Source organism: Molossus molossus, unplaced genomic scaffold (genome assembly GCF_014108415.1).
Source record: "Molossus molossus isolate mMolMol1 unplaced genomic scaffold, mMolMol1.p scaffold_m16_p_8, whole genome shotgun sequence".
Lineage (NCBI taxonomy): Eukaryota > Metazoa > Chordata > Mammalia > Chiroptera > Molossidae > Molossus > Molossus molossus.
The window spans coordinates 50,632,093-50,657,473 of record NW_023425402.1 but is presented as its reverse complement, the minus strand read 5'-3'; the positions used below and the strand labels follow the sequence as shown (position 1 = coordinate 50,657,473).

The following is a 25,381-nucleotide window of genomic DNA, read 5'->3' as shown; positions in this document are numbered from 1 at the left end:
ACAGATGGCTTATTTTCTCCCACCTGACTTTTATTGTTAATTCTTTGAGGGCATAAAATAATACCAAGTGCCATAAATGTAACTCAAAGAAGTAACTATATACAAGAATTTGAGTTAGTGCTTGTACTGAAAGAGTTATGCTAACACATAGAAAGTTTTCAACTTGGAAAGCCTCAGTATGGAGATAAGAACAACAAAAAGCCCTAGCAATGTTTTTTTTTTTTTTTTAATTTATTTATTGATTTTATTAGAGAGACAGAGGAAGAGAGAGGGAGAGAGAGATGGAAACATTGATGCAAGAGAACATCGACTGGCCGCCTCCTGCATGCCCCCCACTGCGGATTTGGCCCACAACCTGGGCATGTGCCCTGACCAGGAATCAAACCGGCGACCTTCCAGCGCATTGGTCGATGCTCAACCACTGAGCCACACTGGCCAGGCCCTAGCAATTTTTTTCTAGCTCAACCTGAGCCTGATAACTGATACAGGATAGGTAAGAAAAAAAATAACTGCAAAGGGGAAAATAACACTGAGATTAAAGAGATTCAACTTCTAACATTATGTTCCAGTTAAATTACAGGTCTAGTTACAGAAATACTTTGATTTAATAATCTCCTAGTCTTCTGAATGTGAACTAAATAACATCACCCCTCAGAAATTTTCCTTAAAATTCTAATTTCCTTTCAAGCTTTGGACCTAAATTATGCCTTCTTATGAGAGATGGTGATGTTGAAACTTGACACACTTTTTGAAGCTATTTTTCTTCTTGAAAATCTTTCACTATTTCTAGAAAAATATCTAAATAAACAATATTTATTTAACAATAAACTAAAATTTTTTTTTTGGTTAGTTCTTACTCGAGGATATTTTTCCATTAATTTTTATTTTTTTAAGTCTTTTGTTAATCCTCACCTGAGGATATTTTTCCACTGATATATTTTTTAAAACAGAGTGAAAGAAAGGGAGAGAGACAGAAAGAGAGAGAGACATTGATGCAAGAGAGACATCAATTGGTTGCCTCCAGCACCACCCTGGCTGGGGCCAGGGATCGAACCTTCCATTCAGGTACATGTCCCTGACAGGGATTCACACCCACAGATCTCAGTCCCTGGACCAATGCTCTAACCATTGAGCCAAACCAGCCAGAGCTTTCCATTGATTTTTTAGATAGAGTGGAAGGAGGAAGGGGGAGAGAGACATTGATGTGAGAGAGACACATCAATTCACTGCCTCCTGCACAACCCCGAATGGGCCGGGGACCAAACCTGCAACCCAGGTATGTGCCCTTGACCGGGAATCGAACCCATGACCCTTCAGTCCACAGGTTGATGCTCTTACTGCTGAGCCAAACCAGCCAGGGCAATAATAATCAACTTTTAATAGTGAAAACAAAATGTCCCTTTTCCCTCCTCTAAGTAGACCGATAAACATGGCCATATTTGTAAAACTATCTAGAATAGTTATTCTTTTTTAGCAATTAATAGTTTAAATGGCATTATTATTGGCATAATTCAATTAACTATTTCAAAATAAACTCCTTGGTAATAAAAGCTTCCTTCCTGGGTTTATGCACTTGATTATTATTGCTCTGGTGTGTAAGAGTTCTCACTGAAAACTTCACCTAAAACTCAAAAGAATACCAGATTTCTTTTGTAGGAATAAGTAGATACAAGAAAAAAGAGGGGTAATATTTTTCAATAGTTTTTTCTTTACCAGTATATTCTTATTTTTAAGGTCACTTATTAGTTATAAAGACTGATAAAGTCTGGTAAAAATCCTATTACTTCAGTTTCCTTGAGAAAAAATTTGGTCATTGAAAACAGTGATTCTTCAGGTTACCATTTCATACAGTTGGTAAATTTTCTAATACACTAACTGAAATGCAAGGAAAAGTATGTTCTCCTTGTAAACAGGACAATTTTAAAGATAATCTAAAATCCAATCCAATCTAATAATACACACAAACACTCAATATGGAGAACCTCAGACCTGAACTGTTTTAAAAGTTTTGAAGTACTAAAATGATTTCTCATAGTATAATTTTCTGAAGATAAAAATAAGGAACCCACTTTAAGTCAATAATTTATTTACACAAACCTATATTTTGTGCTTACATGTACTCATCAAATGTGTCTGTATGTGAAATAAATCAAGTGAAATTAGCAATAAAATAGAAGGTATTAAGTGGAGGAGCCCTGGTCGGTGTTACTCAGTGATTACGTCAATTCCCAGTCAAGGGCATGTACCTGGAGGAAAACATACTAAATTTGTATTTGCAACTGTGTTCATATTCACTGACTTGGTGAAAGAAAAAAAGCCTAGCAGTTACACAATCATACTGAGGGCTCACCACTTACTAATTTTGAGCCCTTAGACAGTTATTTAACTTCTAAAGAAATACATAGAATCACAGTTACAAGCTCAGGCTTGAAATTAATATTCTGCCTGGGTTCAAATCCTAGTTCCAACATTTATTAACCATGTGATTTGGAGGAAAGCTACTTAAAAATCCTTTATGCTTGTTTCCTGACCTGTAGAAAAGGATATCTACAATCCACAGGATTGTTTAAGTTAATACATATAAAGTACTTTGAACAGTGCCTAACACATTATAAGCACCTAATAAATGTCAGACACTTTTAATATTAAAGCTGTTTCCACATTCAATAAATAGAAATAACAATCTCAAAAGGCTGTTATAGTAAATGAGAAATGCAAAAAGAACACATCTCAAATACATGAAATATATACAAAGTACTCAAAAAGTAGTAGCTATTTTCATCGCTAGAAAACAGAATGGATAGTAATGAGATTGCTGAAGAGGATTCTGGGGGCCAATCCACAAAAGTAGCATCATCTCTGATACGCTCTTTTTTCACCTCCCCAAACAATTACTGGGTTCTGTAAATCCTTTATCCTTAAAAGCTCTCATTTTCTCCACACTTACTGCCACTGTTTTATAAAATCCCCCATGCATGCTCCACAGATCAAAGCCACAACAACCTATTGGTTGACCTGACTCCAGTATCACCCCATTATAATCCATTCTGCACACTCTAAGCTAAGTTTGTTTTCCTTAAAAAACAAACAAACAAAAAACACAGAAATTCGATCATGTCACTCTCCCCTACCCTAGAGCATCTGCAATCATCCCCACAGCCTTCAGAATAATTATCAAATCTCTAATTGTGAATTAAAGTCTTTCAGAATTTGGCCCCTTTTTACCTCCCTCAGCTCATCTTTTCCCACTCACTCACTTTGCAATCTAGCTAAGATCTACAACTCTTATCTATCTGTGTTCCCCAAACACATGCTCAGTCCACTCTGTGACTTCTTGTGAGCCCAGAACACCGCCTTCTCCCCTTCTCAGTCCTATCTGAATACTTAATGCTTCTTCTCTGTACTCAACTGCCATGCCACCTCCTCCACTCCCTGGCATCCTGCCCCATCCCTCCCCCATGTTTTCCCCTCCCAGCCATAATGAACCGGAGAATAAGTATTGTAAAAGTGTTAACATTTTAAACCCAAGTAGCTTACTCTTCAGTTCTAACAGCTAGATCCATTTAAGGTAAATGGATATTTCCACAGATAGTTAATATTTTAAAATAATCAAGCTGTTTATTGAATAGCATTAAATGTTTAAGCATCAATAATTAGATATAAAATTACACTCGACTCTTACTGATATTCACTTCTAACATCAAGAACTAAAGATTTAGGCAAAAAATGTCCCTTTTAACTCCACATTTCATGGTTCTACAATTTCAGCTTTTTATCAAAAAGCTGAAAAGTGAAAAGTAAAAGTGAAAAAAAAAAAAACTAAAATGAATATACAATTTACATGTAAATATTCAGCTTCTGATAATTCAACCATTTTCAAAAGTGAAACCAAGGTTTACTGGGCTTTTTTCCCCTCTAGATTTTAAAACAACTCATTGATAGACACAAATTTAAATTTAAAAGAGCATTATAGTTCAAATGTAGAACTGATACATATTCTTCTGCCTTACAATACTTGTGTTTTTTAATTTACTGCTTTTTAAACAACGGTATTTTCATCTATTTGGTTTTACTTTATAATTACCAAAGCCTTTCAATAAAACTGAGGAATAAATGACTCCCCCATGTGGAGACCAGCTTCATAGACTCTCTTACTAACAAGTGTGGCAAGTCATTTAAGCTTCAGTATGCTTATAAATTTTGAAGTTGAACTCCAAACATGACAATTATAACTGTATACCTATAAAGGAAAGTAGATAAAAGGTTGATCCTAAAGTAACAAAAAAGTTTATGATAGAAATGTATGTTAAAAAATACCTCTAAAGAACATGGTTTGAACACTTTATTTGTAAATTGAATACTTGAACAATTTTAAAGTGAGTGATCAATTTAAGCTATAGATATGTTTTTGAAGATCTTTAATATTTAAAAGTTAATCAGGTTGTTTACTGAAAAAGTATTAAATGTTTAAGCATTAACAGTTAGATATAAATTATACTTGACTCTTAGTGGTAACAATAGAAAATGAAGAGGCTCAATTTATTTTAAGAAATGTTTATATTTGAAAAATGAATATAAATAAAAGTTGAGAAGAATTAACATATTAGTGATTGAGATCCTGCTTTTATCTCTATTACCAAAACTAATTATTGAAAAAAGGTTAGCCTGTAATAAACCAATTAGTTAATATAGTTAAATAAAAATGTACTAAAGTTGGAAACAAAAGTTCCAAGCTCTTAATATTACAATACTATTCCAGCCTCAGACTAGAATCAAGATGAAGGGTATATTTTCAATGTGAGTATATTCTTGTTTGTTATCATTTTTTCTACATCTTCTTCCTTTCTAGATTTCCATAAAAGAATGGATAAAATATAAATTTTTAAATCTAAACAAAAATCACGTCATAATAAGAAGGAGGCTGTTAGGAGAAGTAAGTATATATTATAGCTATCTTACCACTTATCTTAGCAATGTTAATGGGTCTTCCCACTTTGTCATATAAAATATATCTGAGAGCAATGACAAGTCCACTCATCAGATACAGTATTCACAAATAGGAATCATGTATGAGGGTCTCTCATGAAAAACAATTACTTGTTTAGAATAAAAATTTTACGACTTCATCACCCTTAAATGAGAGTACATCTCCAGTGTAAAATAAAGTAAGAAATGCACTACAAGGTGGACAATCTAATAATTAGAATTTTAAAAATATTTTCATTCATTAGCAAACTCATATAGATTTTTTAAATTAATTTAAGCACTTTACTATTTTAATTTTCTAGAGTTTCATATGACTCGTTATATTAAAAGTCAAATAAGCTCTTCCTCAGCATGATTAACTCTGCAAATAGTATGAACATTAGACTTGAAACTAGGAGACAGGAGAGCTGGGTTTTGGCCCTAGCTTTAGGCTTGTGTCCTCATGTATAAAATGAGAAGGTAGACTAAAACATTTCTAAGGATAAATGTAGAAAAACTCTGATCCTGATTTTATTTTCCAAAATTAAACTTTTTATATGTACAGTATATGCTTTCTTATATGTACAGTATCTAAGTTTCAAAAAGTAAAATTATGTAGCTTAATATTCATCTCCAATTTCATATATATATATATCTGAAACTTTTAATCCTATATTTATAGAAAACTATCCAATAACAACTAACTTTTGTAATGTACTTTTAGGTTTACAAAATGCTACTAACAGTTCTGTACAGGGGGTATTATTAATCCAATTTTACAGAATAGAAAACTGAGGTTCAAAGAGTTTAGTTAAAACATGGTCAAGTTTCTGGTTTAAAAAAAAATCGGTAATTTACTAAATTACTAGTCTACAAAGTGGCTAAATAAACATTACTTTTAATAGGTAGATGGTTCTAAAGCTGTCTTGGAATTATAATCCAACCAAAGGAAAGAAAAAAGGCTTTAGTCTTATTTAACCATAAGTTTGGTATTTGATGGTTTAGCTAATTTCAATATTTTATCTTTTATAAAACATTATTAACTCTAACAGAAAAAATTTTTTTAGCTAGTACCGAAGACTTTATAATAATTAGCCAGGAGTCTTTACAATATCAAGACCAAGTTACAAACAATGGGTAAGGGGAAAATTCAAATACTTACTTTGTTATTTTGTGTCACCAGAATACTTCCACCCCCAGGCTTCAAAGGCACCTCCTCCATTGCTCCAAATACATCAGTCTCAACAGAAAAAGTTAGTTCTAAACCCAGATCACTAATATCATTATCTAAAATCCACTGCAAATTTTTGGCATATTCTGGATCGATAGATGCCACATCTTGGTAATTTACAGGAATACCTAAAAATATAAACATACAGCAGTTATATTCTACATATTTCTGCCTTTCCTTATCTGTTTAGTGGTAAAATACTGCCCTCTGCAGATACCATGTAAAACTGCAAAATATAATCAAATTCACATCATGATTTAAATGGATGCTAAGTCTTGAATTTGAAGTTTAATTTAAGGTTATGTTTCTTCCATATTTTTTACAATGTAATCTTTCTTTGAAATAGCTATTCAGGAAATTTTTATAAACTTAAAAAAGTGCCAATTCTCAAGTATATTCATATCAAAATGCATTCTTGGCATAAATATACATACACTAAAGTGAAAAAAAAAAAAAGGTTGGCTGGTGTGGCTCAGTGGATTGAGTATCATCCCATGCACCGAGAGGTTGCTGGTTCGATTCCCGGTCAGGGCACTTGCCCAGGTTGCAGGCTCGATCCCCAGTAATGAGGCATGCAGGAGGCAGCCAATCAATGTTTCTCTCTCATCAATATTTCTATCTCTCTTCCCCTTTTCCTTCCTCTCTTAAAAAAAAAAAAAAATCAATAAAAATATATTTTAAAAGAATAAATTAAATAAAATAAATTTTGTAGCAAAGGAAGTGTTTTTTCCTTCTTTCCCTCGGGCTCTCATTTAAATGCCTTATATTCACAGATAGTCTCTAATCAAAATGAAAATGATCTCATCCAAAATGCCATCTCTTACGGAATTAGATTTCACTAAAGACTACAGGAAAAACACTTTAAATGAATGTCTATGGGAATAAATTAGAGCCATACCAAGAATGTGCTTGTAGAATGATCTTGTGAAGTAAATGTTGACCAGCTGCCTATGGTTCAAAGCTAATCCCAAGATCTGTCCAGCAAACCGAAAATAGTTCAGGTGATCAGGATTTACATAGGAGTTGCTATTAGGCTGAAAAGTTGTTCCTATTAAGTAAATACAAAATAATTTAGTTTAAAGAATCGATATGCAGAATGGAGATCATTGTAATGCAGATAAATTAGTCCATATAAAACTTCAGTAAAGCTATATTTATGTATAAACTTCCACAGAAATACTCTTTGTGGAATACATAATAGGCAGTGGAACTAGAAGTACAAAAGATTCATTATTTCACACATAAGTCTTTGCACACAGAGAAAATTTTAGAATACTTTTAACTGCACTTCTAAGTACTTTAGTTGGAAGAGGTGTCAGAGAGATCCTGGAAATAATATATTAAAGAGCTCAATCTCTCTCTCTCTCTCTCTCTCTCTCTCACACACACACACACACACACACACACACACAAGTGTTTGTTTTCCTGGGCAGTGTGGGGAAATAACTACCAGGCTGTGAATTAGGGTAGACATTGTCGCAATCAGGCCCAGGCCAGAAGATAGTTACTACTTTTTGCTCCTTAAAGAACAGAGCACTATAAGAGAATAACTAAAAATTTTAATGTACAACTGTTCTTAAGTGATTGACCTAATAAATAATCAGTGAACTTGATGCCTTTTAACAATTATCAGAAAATTACCAAAAGTTCACACAAGTCAACAAATTCATCCTCATGGCAAATAATCAAGGTTAAATAGGTATCACTGAAGTCTAAAAGTGAAAATGGCAAGGGCAATGGTTACCGATTACTGTCAAATCTATAGCAATGGAGTATATGACTCCACTTATATAAAAAAAGGTCTGGAGCCTTGGCCAGTTTGACTCAGCGGTTACAGAATTGGCCTGTGGGCCAGGGAGTCACAGATTCAATTCCGGTCAAGGGCACGTACCTTGGTTGTGGTTCATCCCTGGCCCTGGTCAGGGTCGTGCGGGAGGCAGCCAGCCAATGTGTCTCTCTCATGTTGATGTTTCTCTCTCTCTCTCTCTCTCCTCCTCTCACTTCCTCCCTCCCACTCTATCTGAAGATAAAAAGAAGAATATCCTCGGGTAAGGATAAAAAAAAAGGTCTAGAAATAAATAGTGGTGATGGTTATACAACATTGTGAATGTAACATAGTGCCACTGAATCATTACACTTCAAAATGGTTAAAATAAATTCTATTTTATCACAATAAAAAATTTTCAAAAAAAAAAAAAAAAAATCTAGTACAATGAAAATATCTAATACCAAAATCTCAACTTTAACTCTTCTTCCCTATTTTTCTGTGATAATCACTAACTGGGATTACAAATTCTCTCATCATTCAACAAATATTTATTGAGCTCATGCTACTTAAAAAAGAATAAGTGATAAATCTAATGAAACTGCATCAAAAAAATAAAAATTAAAAAGTACTGGAGAGTGAAGTGTTTGGTCATTTAGTATACATCCTTTGACAATAATTCCCTTTGTACTTCGTTGGTCTTTGATTTATCAGACTTGGCATTGGACTAAACTGCCGTGACCAATTCACTTAGATATAAGGTACAAATTTGGAAGCCTATGGCTGAATGATTTAAAAGAACCACACGATGCTAGTCATTCACTGTTAAGTACCTTCAGAGAAATCATTCCCAGTCATAATGTAAGGCTGGGTATTAAAAGTAAAGCAAAGTTCTGTGAAAGATGAAAGACTTCAAAGATAAACGTAACCATAATTTCAAAACTTATAGTATTCCAAGAATAATCACAACTATTTTTTACCTATTAAAATAGTGAATGCTTAGGGTTATTGATGAACCAGAAAAGATTTCTGATAACTCAACTTTCCTCCCCTAGGTCTATATAATTCCTTCTCTGAGTACATCTGGAAAGTCTGGGTTATTAAACAGAATAGATAAAGAGAAATTTTAAAAAAACACATACACAAATGGGGGGTATTCAGGAAATAAATAGTATTTTTTAACTTGAAAACTAGTTAAAACAGAAGTTATATGTTCTGTTTTAAGTTTAAAATAAAACTGTGACACTCCCAGCTATTTTGTTTCTGAAAATTTGTATTGTACAAGAAAATACCATTTTTAAAGAATAATAATAATAGCATCTAAGAGTTATTTCTGCTTTCTATGTGCCAGGTACTGGGCCAAGCATTTTTACACAACAGCTAACTGATTTCTCACTACTTTACAAAACACAGGTTATCACCGTTTCAAATCAGCAAATTGAAATCCAGAAAGGTTACATTTACTGGCCCAAGATCATAGCATAAAAAGAGCAGAGCCAGGATTCACATCCAGTGTAACACCAAAGGCCAAACTCTTAGCCACTACACTATGTTACTTTTCTAAAGTAAGTATTAAAGAAATTATTCTAGACATCAGGTCTATTCGAACACTGCTCACATTTAGGAATTTTAAATTCTCTTCTTACCAGCTATACATAAGGACAATTTCATCTAAATTTTAATCTGTTAATACTATGACCTCCAAGGGAACACTCCTGTAGCTTACAAAAAGGAAAACCACAATCTTTACAGTCTATGTGCTTCAACATATGCTCTGATGTAACTTCACAGTATGAGGAAATACCCTGACTAATGATTCCACACCAAATCTGTTTTTCAGGTATGAAACTAAATAGACTCAGAATAACAGGCTATTAAAAATAAAAAAGAAGAAATCTAAAATACAAAGTTTTAATGCTAAATATTATATCAAAGATTAGTCCTAAATAACAAAAACTAGTGTCTCATCAATCTCGTCAAAGTCATCTCATAGCAAACAATCAAAGGTAAGAGAGTTAAAGTAGACAGTCCCATATTCCTAATTTCAAACACACAGGTAGATCAGGGGAGCCCATCACACAGGTGAACATCTACAGCTGCCTAGCATCTCTGCAGCTCACATCCACTTGCCTCTCCTAGAGTCGTCCTCCTTAACCAAAGGAGATTTGCTGCTCGTTTGGTTGGATGCAATCAGGAACAACAATTAATGAAGCACTCTGTCCTTATAAAAAAGAATGTAAGCACTGGGAAAGAAAATATTTTCAGGAAATAAAAGCAACTGTACATAGCATTTAAAAACTGAATTCCTACCTTCACTTGGATATGTCTCTATCAAGTTACAAAACTCTCGATTATACCTCACACACAAGTAAGGCGATATTAACTATTTCCATTTAGCCTATAATATCAAATTACAGTTCTGTAGGTCACAAGTACCATTTCAACAAATCGTTTTTTAAATCAATATTATATGGATAAATAAGAGTTTTTTAGTTGTCAGGCCTTGATAAAAACACTGAAAACTAAGTTACTATACATAAATAAATTATAAGGTATGACACCATGATTTTTAGATTTTGATTTTTATGACCAATAAATTTTGAGACTTGGAAACTCAAATAGGGTTATTAGCAAATTTCAATGTTCCCAAATAAGGACTTGGATTATTTGCAAGTTCATCTACTATCACTATTTCACTAAAGCACATTTTAACTCAAAAAAAAGTAGACTAAAGAACAATTCTTAAAGTGAACAAATTTAGTTTTAGTTTACAAAGAACTAATGAAAAGTTTCTTGGGGCCAGCAATAGTATATGTGACAAGCATTTGAGACCCAGCTGTTTAGAGGAAGAACTGCTAGACTGAGTCGGTTTCCACTCACTAACTGCGTTAACATAGACAAAAACTCAGAATTTGGGTTTTCTCTTCTATGAAATGGAATACCCCACATATCTTACAGGGCTATTATGGGAATCATAGAATAAAATACACTGAAGTAGTTTGAAAATGTGACAAGTCACAGAAAAAGTCATCTAGACTGTACAACTTACCATCAGCTGACTGGGTAAACAATGCATAATCCGGATTGACTATCTCATTAGACAGAATATCAAACCACTCACGCACAACACCTTGACCCTGAGTTCAAGAAAATAAAATTAAGCATCAACAGAAACATATAAGACAGGGAAAGTTTTTGTAAATATAAAATCATATTAAATTTCTTCTATTATCAATTAAATATTAAATATTATTCAAGTGGATTTCAGTCCTTTATACAAAGTGATCTTCTCAGCACTTATTTTGTACCCACCATGCCTTCTTCTCCATGGAACCGTACAGCTATGCCTTGCTTTAGCTTTGCACAATTTGCTTTTGACACAACTTCACAGCTACTCCTAAAAATAGAATCTAAATATACAGTACTGGTTAATTTTACATATTACAATTTTCAAGAACTAGTAGTTTGGGCCTCACATACACAGCACTTCTTGGTTCAACATACCTCTGTGAACCAGCAGGATGTCGTTTTCATTCACCGGCCTGTGCACCATGTCTGAATCTGCTTGTCCTGAATGCAGGTGTTCATAGAACCATTCACAGCGATCTTTAAATGGCTATTCCAACAAATAACAGTAAAATATGTTAGTATTTCAGTCACCTATTAAATTCACTTAACTAGCATGCTAAATGCCCTTTCTACAAGTAATCATCTTTAGACCTTTATTTATAATAAGTACTTCCAGATAATGTCCTGACATTTCAACAACTATTCACAAAAAGGCAAAACTTAGCTGAAATACTTTGACTATCCAGAGAGTGTACTTATTAAAATTCCTTACATTTTCAACAGAAAAGACTTGATAAATTAGGTTATATCTAAGAACTTAGTGCTATATTTGTAATTAAACACATTTACTTCCAATTTCTTTTAAACACAACAAGGCTTATAAAAATGAATTTTCACATCCATAAAAATTATGTCACATGTTCCATTTAATTTGTCATGAAAATCTTTTACATTTAACTTTATTCTTATTTCTATTCTTTGAATATATGCAGCAACCAAAAAAGAATTAGTAACCCCCTTTTTTTCTTCCTTCCCCCTAAAAATTAAAGAATAAGATCTCTTAAACAGAAAAGAAATTCTCTACCCTTTGTTCATTTGCCAAATATGGAACTGCATGTGATTTGCAATTTTTTATGACTATTCAGAAAGTACTACTGAGTACCCAGCACGTGCCAACACTGCAGGTAACATAAGAGCTGTAAAAAAAATCTCAATTTATTTGCTCAACATTTTTTAATCCAGTTAAAGAGATGAGGCTAGCATTATAACACAATACACATATAATATTAAGTTCTAAACAGTGAAGTACAACAAACACAAGTGCATTAAGAATTCAGAGGAATTAAGAATCCTCTCAGAACTTTAGTTTTCCCACCTGTAAAATAGGGGAAATAATACTTTAAGGGATAATTGTGAGGATTAAGTTAAATAATGTAAATATAGAGCATAATAATAATGATAATCATAAATTAGCTTATGTTTATTAAAGCACCTATAAGCCAGGTACTGTTTTGAGCACTTGAGATACATTTTGACATGTAATCCTCACAACACCGTGAGGAAAAGGACTCTTATTATCCCCATTTAATAGAAGAAAAAAAATGCAACACCAAGATGTTAACTTGTAGAATACAGTACTCAACACCCAGAATGCTCAACGAAGAGGTGTTCTTACTATCACACATAACAATGTTAAAATTATTGTGAATAAGTATTTTAAATGACAGTAAACGTCCTTGCCATTATAAGATATTAAATATTAAACTATATCCTTCATCTATAAAATGTGAACCAAGAAATAAAAGCAAGTGGCAATGTTTTAAAGTAATTCAAAAGGAACACGAAAAAATACAAAATGCAACCTTCAAAAACCAATAAGGTATGTGTAAAATCAAAACATCCAAATACATATACACACACCTACAAAGCCAAAGGGCAAATTTTTGTATGTGAACTTTCTGAGTACCTGCATTTCCATAAAATAATTCACAAAACAGGACTGATTACAGAGGTTCCTCTGAATTAGCATTTGTACAGCAATACAAAATGCTTTTCCCATTAACTACAGGCCACCTGAAAACCGCCAACAGAACAAGAAGTCAATCCCTTAGCAGAGATAGTTCTTGTTTCTAACTTTTTTGTTTGGAATAGCCCCCAAGTTACAGAAAATTTCTAAGTGTAGAATACAAACTATTTCTTTTCATTGCCAACATGACGTCCAGTCACCTCTAAAAACTTCAGTGTGGCCCAGCCAGTGTGGCTCAGTGGCTGAGTGTCGACCCTTGCACAAAGAGGTCACCGGTTCAATTCCCAATCAGGGCACATGCCCAGGTTGCGGGCCGGATCCACGTAGGGGACAAGAAAAAAGCAGTCAATTGATGTTCTCTCTCATCAATGTTTCTCTCTCTCTCTCCTTCTCCTTTCCTCTCTCTCTAAAATTAACAAATAAAAAAAACATTAAAAAACAAAACACTTCACTGTGTATTTCCTACAAATAAGAAAATTCTTCTACATAACCAGAAAACCACCATCAAAATCAGAAAACTAATAGACACATATATAATCCTTAGCCCCAATTCAAGTTTTGTCAGTTTCCTAATAATGTCCTTTATAGCATCATGACTCATGAATTATTTTTAGTTGTCCTATCTCATTCTGATAGAGTTCTTCTGTGTTTTCTGAATGTTCATGACCTTCCAATATTGTATGTCCCAGCTGGAGCTAGTGTGACGTTTTACACGCAGGGTGTGCATCTCTGGCAGGAATGTTAAAGAAGTGATGCCATGCTCTTCTCCAAGCATCTTATTAGCTGGCACACTAATAGGCTTGCACTGATCACTGCCAAATGTGTCCACTGTCAAGTTTTTTTGTTTGTTTTATTTTAACCCTCACCTGAAGATATGTTTACTGATTTTGGGGGTGGGGGAGATAGAGAGAGAGACAGCAACAGAGAATATTGCCTCCCACATGTACCCCGACCAAGGATCGAACCCACAACCTAGGTATGTGCGCTGACCAGGAACTAAACACACAACCGTTTGGTATGTGGGACAACATGCCAACCAACCAAGCCACCTGGCCAGCACTTTGAAGGCCTTTTTTTAATCTTTGTAATTAGTAAATATTCCATGGGGAGATATTTTGAGACAGTAAAACTATCCCTCACATCATCAAACTTTCCATTTATTCATTAATTTTTTCAATACAGACTCATGAGTTGATTTTTTTTACAGTATTTTGCCATCATTATTTATTTATCTTGATGATCAAATTGTTCCAGATTTGGGCAGTGGAGTCCATCTGAGCTGGTTCTGAGTAATTTTCAATATAACATAATTCTTTAAACAGCTTTCTTGTACAATAAGATGCTCCAGGCTCATCTGTACTTTCCCTGACCCAGCCCTGGGTGCCCTGATTCTCTGAGAACAGTATTTAGAGACCAAGAACTGGGTGCCAGGCTTGCTACATCTATCTACGTTAAAAACTTAAGTTCACAATGCCATCTCCAATTCCAATCCAACAGCATGTGGTTCATTCTATCTCCCTCCACTCTGTAACTCCTTTCTCCAACAATGACAAACGAAGCTCCCAACATCTTTGCTATACTTACTTATTTGATCAACCTGTGTATAACCAGCATCCTATTGTTAACACGAACCCTTCACTGCACGCATGCCCTCCACCCCACTTGGGCTCTGTCGAACTTCTCTGAGCAACCGTCACCACCCTCCACACCACACCCCTCCATACGCCACTCCAACTCCCATACTCCATGCTGAGCCCTCTTCTACACAGACAACCCCTCACCACGCCCAGGCTCCAGACCCCACCGTGGAACACCACAGTGCTCGTGGACACCTTCCTCACCCGGTCAGGCAACAACATCCCCGCTGTGGGTCAAAAAGGTGGTAAGATGAATAGCTGAAGCAGATGCTTTCTGACTGAATTGTTCAGAAAGGGAGGGGTTAAAGGAAGTGAAAACAGAGACAGTATTAGAAAATAGCAAACTATCTCTTTTCTAAGTTTCTTTCACCCATGATCTCATTTACCCTAGACTGGGGTCACATAATGTAGGTTAAGAAATGAACTTAAGAACCAGACAGATTTTTAAATTCTGGTTCTCGCACTTAGTAGCTGAATGCCTTATACAACTTACTTAACCTCTTCAGCTTCCATAGGAGTACTGGCCTCACATGATTGTTACAAAAATAAAATAATCCACATTTAAATATATATGGTACCTGACCTAACGTTAGCATTCAATAAATGTAGGTTATAGTTACTACCTTCTCTTGTACATTATCATTATTAAACAGATGTCAAAGGATACTGAGAGACATATAATTTTATAAGATTTGGTTCTTAGCTTTAACTTCTGAAAGAGTTGGTGTCCCTAAAAACTTTTAAAAACACCTATAGTATTTATCCTATGACTACAAACCAGACCATAGCCTGTAGTCTATCCTACAATTCTAACAAATTGTTTCCTAAAATTTTGCGAGGATCATGTCATTCTCCTGAAGCAAAGCAATCAGTGGCTCCTGGCATCCTAACAAACAAAGATTCTTTAATCTGGCAACCAAGGTTTAACACAGGATGACCCAAATCTGCTTTTCCAGAATTATGTCTCATTGCTCACCTACACAGAATTCCTGCTTCAACCACGGCAGTTTTGTACACTTTTCTACCTACATGTCTGTATCTTGGCTAGCATGTTCATCTTGCCTATTTACTCTCTTCAAATTTTGCATGTTTTCAAGATCCAGTTTAAAATTCATCTCCTCTTTGAAATGTCCCTTGATTATAGCAGCCAGAAGCAAGTACTTCATCCCTTAAACACCTGAAGAACCAGGTAATACCGTAATTACTATCTTACAGGTACATTTATTATCTCCCCTGCTAGACTGAACTAAGATGCTCTTGGAGAAAGGATATATGTCTTCTACCTCGAAAACAACTATCATTAATTGAACATATATGCCAGTCACTATTTAAAACCTAGTCTTTACAATAGTTTTGAGGTTTATCTCTATTTTACAGAGGAAGAAACCAAGGCTCAAGGAAGCTGGAACTGTGCCCAAAGTCATATAGTTAAGTAGTAAAATAAGCTTTTCCTAACATTTTACATGAAACATGAAATATATGGAATGAACCCTAGCAGCGGTAAGATTCTCAGGTCAAATAAGTTTGGAGAATTAACAAAGTTAAATTACTATTTTTAGCAAAGGGCTTCTCAAAGCCTTTAATGAGATGCTGATAAACTTCATAAATCTCCAACAGGGCATATTTTTCCAAATGTATTAGGGAATAAAAGCCTTTTCTCAGGGACCATGAGCCTTATAGGATTAGTGTTCCATGAAACTCATTTAGGGAAATGTGGCAATATATTCTGTTGTCTTTGAATGGCCTCTGCACATAGTAGGGTCTCAATACACATTTATTTTTTTCTTTTCTTTTTTTTTTTTTGGTACATGCCCCTAGCAGGAACCGAACCTGGGACTCTCTGGTCCACAGGCTGACACTCCAACCACTGTGCCAAACCAGCCAGGGCAATACACATTTCTTAAAGAAGAAAAATTGCTCTTCATACTAAAGAAACATACTAACATAACTCCATATACTAAAGAATAAGGTAATTTCACTCCTTTATAGCAGGAAGTCTCACGTATAATAATTACTTCACTAAATAGTACTCATATTTAGAAAGTTAACTTTCATTAGACAGACTAAAAACAAGATTAAGAGAAATTTCTACCTGTGCTTTTATGATATGCATGAATCTTGACATCAACTCAGGACATTCAAGAAGGAAGTGAAAGTGGTCAAATATAATTTTGGGATTTCTGAAAGAAAAATAAAATACATTTTGTTTAAATGAACAGAAAGGATGACTAGCATTAAGCAAAATGCAGATTCAGATATATAGATACTGAAACAGAAGAATAACACATCTACTGTACTTCCACTTGTCACTGAACATTATTTTAATAGTTTGTTTAACAGAAGTAACATTTTTCTGTTGAGATGAAAACTATAAATAAAGAGAAGGCTATAAGGGCAGTTCATGAATCCAAGAAAGCCATACCTGTTAACAAAGCATTTTAAGACTTCATCGTGTTTGCAGACAAATTCAATGAAACGAGGTGAAGTCATTCTGTGGGGAGCAAAAAAAAAAATCTGAACACACATACAAAAATTGATGGTATGTATTGAACTGGTCTGGTTTCTAGACAAAAAATATTTGGGTTTGAATCATCTTTACAAATTTAAGAAATTGAGGCATGCCTAGTTAATCTTTAAGATGAAAAATACATACTTTTCATTGACATATAAACAAGTGACTTTTTAAAAACCTTGCATATTAAGCATCCCTGGTCTATATATTTCAAATACATAATAAAGTGATCCTACACAAAGGGCACTCAGCATTGTACATGCTAATAATTTATATAACGCTTATATTTTGAGCTAATTCTAGATCAGTACAATGAGTATCCTAAAACAAGATCAGAATATAACCTAAAATCAACAAATTACCAGTTGTTTTTACTAAAATTACACACACACAAAACTCAAAAACATAGCATCTATCAGAGCAGAAATAATAAGCATGTGGTAAGCCTTGACAGTTGGGCTTTCTGCTTTGTAACGCAAGCGCCTTCCTTAAGTTTTGGTTGCCAAGGCTTCCCGCTTCAAAGAGGCATACACTTCAAAGATGGCTATCTTTAATAAACACATTGCCAGCCACCCAACTAGATAAGAGCCAGGCCACCTTCCCCCACTGAGGCTCCTTTGTTTGAGAGATTTTGGTTGATTTCGAATAACTGACTACTGAGGCCACTTGTTTTTTTTCTTCCCACACTTTAAATTCCCACTCTTATGTTTTAAATTCACCAGTAAAGAGTGAGCACCAGAAACCCTCTACCTTCGACCCCCCAAAAAGCAGAATGCCAGGCCCATACCCACACGGCTTGTGCGCTAGCTCTCCTGTGGGCCCGCTCTCGCTCTTGCTCTCTCCCTGCGACCTCGCTGTGTGGCCCCAGGTGTGCCATGTAATTTCCAGACCTTGTAAGTAATAAACCTTTTTTTTTTTTCAAAGTTTCCTGATGGTTATTGCTGAAGGGCGCCTTGCGATCATAATAAGAACCACAAGGGCTGGTCCAGCCACCAGATTGGTTATTGATAGGCTGAGACCTGCACACAAAACAAAGCAGAAACCCTCTTACCCTGGAGGCATCTGACAAGAACAGCACATGTAAAAAGCTTGAATGACAGCACTTAGCCGGTTAGCTGTCATAGAAATAACATCCTGACAGTCTGCACTGGCTTCCTGTTTCCCTCCTAGAGCATCTGGTTTAGATTCCCTGGTGCCAGTGGATAGATTTTCATAGCTCCCAGGTCCTGGAGGTTCAAATGGAGGAATGGAAGTACCATCTTGATCTTGGCCTTTTTGTTTTAGTAAAATAGAAGTGATATCCGTTGAGTCTTTTTTGTTTTTCATCAGTTCTGTAGCTATTAAAACTAGCCATTCATCTAATGAGTGCCAAAGCAATTCGAGAGGCTAAGAGAAAAAGAAAAGGTTTTTTTAAAATATCATTCTGAAACTCCAGCCAAACAAATATAAAAGAGAAAATTTACTCTAGCTACTTCTATTTTCCCAAGTTAATGTGACAGCAGTGCCTATAGGTAAATAACAAAAAGATATGAATGTCATATAAATGATAATCTCTTCCTTTATAATGAAAACAATCTGCATTTATGCATTCCTTGGAATAAAAACGGAAAACTAAAACCTAACAAAAAATGTATAAGCAATCTTCTTTTAGAAGTGTTCAAATACTGTATTTAGTTTTAAAAGCATATATTACTTTTTTATATATAATACCCTTAGCCTTTACTGTATTAATGTGTCAACAATTTTCAATTATAAGTCTTTTTAAAATTTAAAAAGATAATTCCTAAAGAGCCTAAACAGCTTAGTTTACTGTGTTCTTTTCTTTATATCTTATCCCTAGAATTCTGAAAATTTAAGACAAGAAATTTAAAATATGGCATGACATAAATACACACACATGTATACATACATACATATGCTTATCAACGCACATATAAAATCCATCTCTAACAGACAGTAACTATCAAATACTGACTAGCAAATTCTTAATTCCAAGTAGAGACTAATAGCTTAAAAAAAGGAAGTGAACAATTTATTTCTACACTATTTAGAATATTCCTTTGGAAAAGAATTCCTGCCCTGGCCAGTTTGGCTCAGCGGTTAAGAGTGTCAGCCCACAGTCCAGAGAGACCCGGGTTCGGTTCCCGCAAGGGGCACGTGCCTTGGTTACAGTTTGTCCCCGGCCCTGGTTGGGGTTGTGTGGGAAGCGGCCACTCGATGTGTTGCTTTCACATGGATGTTTCTCTCTCTCTCTTCCTCTCTCTCCCTCACACTCTATCCAAAACAAAAATGGAAAAATGTCCTCGGGTGAGGATAAAAAAAAAAAAAAGAAAAGAAAAAGAATTCCTTTTGTAAACAACAAAGAAATTTTTATTTTTTTAAGTATTAAGGAATCTCAAATGCTACAACAGGACTAAATAGTAGAAAAGATGAAATATATTCATCATCTCTAATAATTAGTAGTTTTTAACACAAGCAGAAATATAAACTACTATTAAAAGACCTGAATCTAATGTACAGCAACATGGTACTATAGTTATCAATACTGTATCACATAATTGAATGCTGCTATGAGAGTAAAGCTTTAATGTTCTTACCATAACAATAATAAAATGATAATTATGTAAGGTGAAGTAGGCATTAACTAACCTTATTGTGATAAGTATTTGCAATATGTACATGTATCAAATCATCATATTGTATATCTTAAACTTATACAGTATTTCTGTCAATTATATCTCAATAAAGGTAGGAAAATAAGAACTCACAGGAATATTTTTAATCCCAAATAAAGGTTAACAACTGGTAGAGGCATAGTGGTTAAATGGGTCTTCATTCCTACACTATTTTAAATATTCCTATTGTGAATGATAAACTTTCTGAAAATGAATGTACATTATTTTATTTTTTTATTCATGTATGATCACAGAATGCTACAAACTAGGTCATGTATTTTGGAAAGACACACCCTTACATTATTTCAACTAAAAGAAATAATCTTACTTTTAAAGACCACTATGGGAAGAGATTAGGCAACCATATTTGAAACCTCTTCTGCCAGAAAATTATTTCCAATTATTATGTAACAAATCCCTCTGCTACATCTTCAGCCTTTCTTCAGGTTTCCATAATACTCTCTTTTTGAGAATATTTGACTAAATTTACAAAATATCAAATCACCCTTAAGTCTTCACTTAAATGTTAAACCAAAAAGTGAAAAACAAAATGGACTAAAAAAAAACCCATTACTATCAGCAAAAACCTAAAAAATGTTTTTTATCAACAAACATTTCATTAGTATGTACTAGGTCAACAGGTAAGCAAAGGGAGAAACTAATTATACCCTTTCTGAGATTGAAATTAACGTCCTTATCCCCCACAAGAGGGCTTTCCCATCATTAGAATGGAGATGAGCCTATGGCAGACAGCAACTGGAAGATTAAGGGTCCCTTAACCGCCATAAACATTGATATAAAATCCTCACTGAAATGTCCTTTTTTTTAATCTTCACCAGAGGATATGTTTACTGATTTTTTTATTGGTTTTTAGAGAGAGCAAAAGGGAGAGGGAGAGAGAGAAACACTGATCAGAACATCCATCAGCTGCCTCCTGCAAGCCCCACACGGGGGACGAAGCCCACAACCCAGGCACATACCTTGACCAGGAATCAAACAGGCAACCTTTCAGTGCACAGAACGACACCCAGCTAACTGAGACACACCAGCCAGGGCTATGTTTATTGATTTCAGAGTGAGAAGAAGGGAGGAAGGCAAAGAAAAAAAACATTGATTGATTGCTTCCCACATGTGCCCTGATCAGGAATAAAACCCACAACCTTTTGGTGTTTGCGACAATGCTCCAATCAACTGAACCACCCGGCCAGGGCTTCATGAAAATGTCTTGATTCTAATAATGATTCAAGGGTGAATAGTTTCAGTTCATGAGCAAAGCATTAAACCTGCTATAAAAGATGAAAATGAACTATGTCAACAAAACTATTTAGCTTTACATCAGAAAATGAACTTCCAAAATAGAAAGAACAGGTGTTAGTGATTAAAAAAGCTGCTTGAAACAAAGGAAAAAGGAATAATAGGCTTCTAAATGAGAAAGGCATAACCCTAGAAAACCAACACACTGGACGGAGATGAGCCTAGGGCAGGAAATGATACCTGCCGCTCATGCAGACGAGAGCACCGAGCCTGAACCTGTAACAATCCTATTTTCAAATACTGACAACGTGCAAAAATGAAAGGCAAATTTTGAATAATCTAGAATATTAAAAAAAAAAGTTTTCAATAAAGGAGCACAGTATACAATTTTAAAAAATGAGGGGAAAAAGAGAAGTAGTAAGTCATCTTAGGACTTTCTTTTCTCTCTTTTCCACCTTTTCTTTCTTCATTCATACATGCACTAAACCAAAATCCCAATCTTGAGGTACAGTCGTCCCTCGCCACTTGGCGCTTCGACTTTCGCGGCTTCACTCTATCGCGGTTTTTTCAAAGCGTGACATGGTGAGGGACGACTGTGTATAAAGAAAGAAGCTTACTTCGCGGAAATTCATTTATTGCAGTAGAGTCTGGAGCTGATTAACCGCGATAAATGAGAGCCGACTGTAGTTTTACCTAGGAAGTTGTCCCTCTGAAGATTTGTTCAGAAAATGCATTCCTCAACCACAAAAGAATACTGTGAAAATAATTTCTAACTATGGTAGCAGCCACAGATGAAAAAGATTATAATAAATATTAAAAATTAAAAATAAATCATTGCAAATCATATCAACAATGCTCTCTATACTCATAAATAATGATAAAAACATTAGATAAGATACAAAGCACTGTACATATCAACTGCTACTGAAAAATGAGTCAATATGGAAAATACGAGCTGGCTCCTCGGCATTGAAAATATTGCTTCATTTCATATTATTGAGTGATCTTCACCACAGAATTATATTCTCTCTATAGTAACAATGATGACAATCATATAAGATTTTCAAAACATTTCAAGTTGTATAGTAACAATGATGACAATCATATGATTTTCAAAACATTTCAAGTTGTATAGTAACAATGATGACAATCATATATGATTTTCAAAACATTTCAAGTTGTATTTCAAAGCTATAATATACAGTCCCAAGCTTGCTGAAATATTAAAAATTTTTCAAGATCCATGTGCCAAAGTGAGATACAAATTTGACAGGAAAGCATGACTAACTTAAGTGTATTAACAGAATCTTGAAATTCTGTTAGTCTGACTATTCTGTTTAATAATGCCAAATGTCACAGCCCCAAAGATCAGATCTTAAAGTTAAAAGTTTCTCGATCTTTCTTGGCTTCCAAATTTTCCCAATTATACTTCCATGAAACTGTTTAAATAGTTACCACTTACACCCTGGCCGGTTTGGCTCAGCGGTTAGAGCATCGGCCTGCGGTCCGGAGAGACCCGGGTTCGGTTCCCGCTAAGGGCACGTACTTCGGTTGCAGTTTGTCCCCGGCCCTGGTTGGTCGTGCGGGTGGCAGCCACTCGGTGTGTCCCTTCACGTCGATGTTTCTCTCTCTCTCTCCCTTCCTCTCTCTCCCTCCCACTCTATCTGTACAAAATATGGAAAAATATCCTCGGGTGAGGATAAAAAAAAAAAAGAAAAAAAAAAAATAGTTACCACTTACTATTCACAAAAACAGTGTATCGAGATTCAGGAAGCCTGAACTGTCTTCCCCACACTCACTCTGCTTCAGAACCAGAGTTGCCTTCTCCTTCAGGTGCTCTGAGGTTTCCAAGGCACTAGATAAAAATCTCTTAACACTGAAAAAAATGGCTAAGTGTTCAGATTAATTTAAAGGGGTTCTAAGATAAATGAAAAAACTAATAACAGGATGTTAAACAATTTCACCTACTAAAAACACATGGCTTATAAACCCATTCATTTTAATGGAAAACCCATTAGTTAATCTTAATAGAGTGACATGTTAGAATATCTAATTAATAAAATGAAAAGTAGGGATCAATTGCTACCTTAGACAAAATGTAGTAAAAATTAAAATGATATTTCCAATTTAACATTATAGCAACTCAGCAAATGTTTAAGATTTTTACAACTTAAATCAGAAGGCTTTATATACATAAATGACAATGTAAATTCTATTTTTATCCTTATAAGTGGGAGGGCAGATCACTTTGCCATCCTCTAAAGAATCACACTTAACTCATAAAATGAGATGAAAAGAAATTAATAGATTCCTTAAGAAAACTGTTGTTTAAAAAAATTAGCTGAGCCCACCCGGTGGGGCTCAGTGGTTGAGTGTCAACCCATCCACCAAGAGGTCGCCGGTTCGATTCCCGGTCAGGGCACATGCCCAGGTTGTGGGCCCAGTCCCCAGTGGGAGGAATGCAGGAGGCAGCCAATTGATGTTCTCTCTCATCGATGTTTCTATCTTTCTCTCCCTCTCACTTCCTCTCTCTCTAAAATCAATAAAGAAAAAAAAAACATTTTTTTTTAATCCTCACTGAGGACACTTTTGCACTTGTGAGAGTGGGAGGGAGAGAGGAAGAGAGAGAGAGAGAAACATTGATGTGAGAAAGACACATCGACTGGTTGCTAACCACATGACCCCAACTGGGGCCAGAGACAAACTGCAACCAAAGTACGTGCCCTTAGCAGGAACCGAACCCGGGATTCTCCAGTCTGCAAGCCAACGCTCTAACCGCTGAGCCAAACCGGCCAGGGCAAGAAAAAAAAATTTTTTTTTAATTAGCTGAGTTTTATAATAAAAATGTTTTTAAAAAGTGACAGATCAAAATTTAAGAGAAAATAAGTGATCAGAGGCAAAAGCAGTTGTCAATAATGCAGAAAATGCCTTAAAAATGAAATGAAAATACTACGTAAAATAAAAGTAAGTGTGTATGTATGTGTGTATGTGTGTATGTGTATAATTGATATAATTGAACCAAAACACTTGATGATTCTGGATTCCACTTAAAAAAAATAAAAGAAAAACAGTGATATCTTTTTCTACTCAGTTATATCCATACTGACTGGGTAGGTAGTAAACTAATATAAGCATTAAATGCCTATAGAGAGGCTATTCAGCACATACTTATTTTCTGATATCATTAGCAAATAGATGGCAAACTCTAATTTTAACCAAAAAAAAAAAAAATCAGACAATGGTGAACAAAAATAATGGTAACCATATCTGTACCTAATTTGATTTTTCTATTCATCATTATAAATCAGTAGCAAGAATGAGTAATCAAAACAAACTCAGTAACAGCATAAGCCACACCAAAACAAGTTAAGAACAATTCCGTGTAATGTGAAAGTTTAAGCAGTAAAACTCACTTAAAACAGCATTGAAAAAATAATGAATCAAAATTTAGATTTGAATTTTACAAAGACAAAAATTATCACTCCTAACTAATGTTCAAGGAAGTGGTATGTGAAAAGCCAAAATTGGAATTACAAGAAGATGCATAACTTCCTTCTTCCAGGAGGTGGCACAACAGGGAAAGAAAAAAGAAGGGGAAAGAAAATCGAAGGGGAAAAAAGACAGTGAAAACTCTTTCCTACACTAATTAAAAAAGAGAGAGAGCATGAAGCAGACAAATAGATGCAGAGATATTTATACGTACCTTCCTACAGGCTATCATAGCTATCCTAAGTATTGAAAAATCTACTAGTGTCACAATGCTTGCAAACCATTTGTTTGTGCCCACTAAAAATTTTCCATGTAAGACTCATTTAGTGTAATTCACTAATTTAATTTTTAATTTTTACAGGCAGTAAAGCTGTCAATCATAATTAGCTTTGGAGAAAGTGGCACATAAAAGCGGTTTTATCACTTTTTGGATAGAGAACCTATATTTATACTCAAACGATTGTTTAAAGAAATATGTATTTATGAACCCCAAAGCAAATCTTATACTATGAAATTGTCTTAAGATAAATTACCTTTAAAAAAAATTACATGGAAAGTTATTAAATTACATTTGTCCAAAATCTGAGTTATCTGAAAATATAATGCCATAAAGAAAAGCATTAATAATAGCAGTCACAGCCATGTTCATTTGGTTTACTTCATAAAATTATAATTTAACATGAGTAGCAACAATGCCTTGGGTTTTACATGGAATCATTCTTCCAAGGATCTCATCCATAAATGTGCTTGTATAAAAG

At 34.7% G+C, this 25,381-nt stretch overlaps 1 protein-coding gene across 14 annotated transcripts in view; it reads right to left on the bottom strand.

The window, feature by feature from the left end:
* Positions 1-25,381, bottom strand: part of HACE1 (HECT domain and ankyrin repeat containing E3 ubiquitin protein ligase 1) — a 109,550-nt gene that overhangs the window by 17,050 nt on the left and 67,119 nt on the right. For 12 of the 14 annotated variants that reach the window (XM_036247987.1, XM_036247986.1, XM_036247991.1 and 9 more), the window contains 8 exons: positions 18,257-18,591; positions 17,116-17,184; positions 16,786-16,873; positions 11,466-11,577; positions 11,274-11,371; positions 11,011-11,098; positions 7,095-7,244; positions 6,128-6,324 (listed from right to left, as the gene is read on the bottom strand). In XM_036247987.1, coding sequence (XP_036103880.1) covers positions 6,128-6,324; positions 7,095-7,244; positions 11,011-11,098; positions 11,274-11,371; positions 11,466-11,577; positions 16,786-16,873; positions 17,116-17,184; positions 18,257-18,591 — 1,137 coding nt within the window. The remainder of the gene's footprint in view (positions 1-6,127; positions 6,325-7,094; positions 7,245-11,010; positions 11,099-11,273; positions 11,372-11,465; positions 11,578-16,785; positions 16,874-17,115; positions 17,185-18,256; positions 18,592-25,381) is intronic. The other 2 variants (XM_036247998.1, XM_036247993.1) reach the window with 2 other exon arrangements.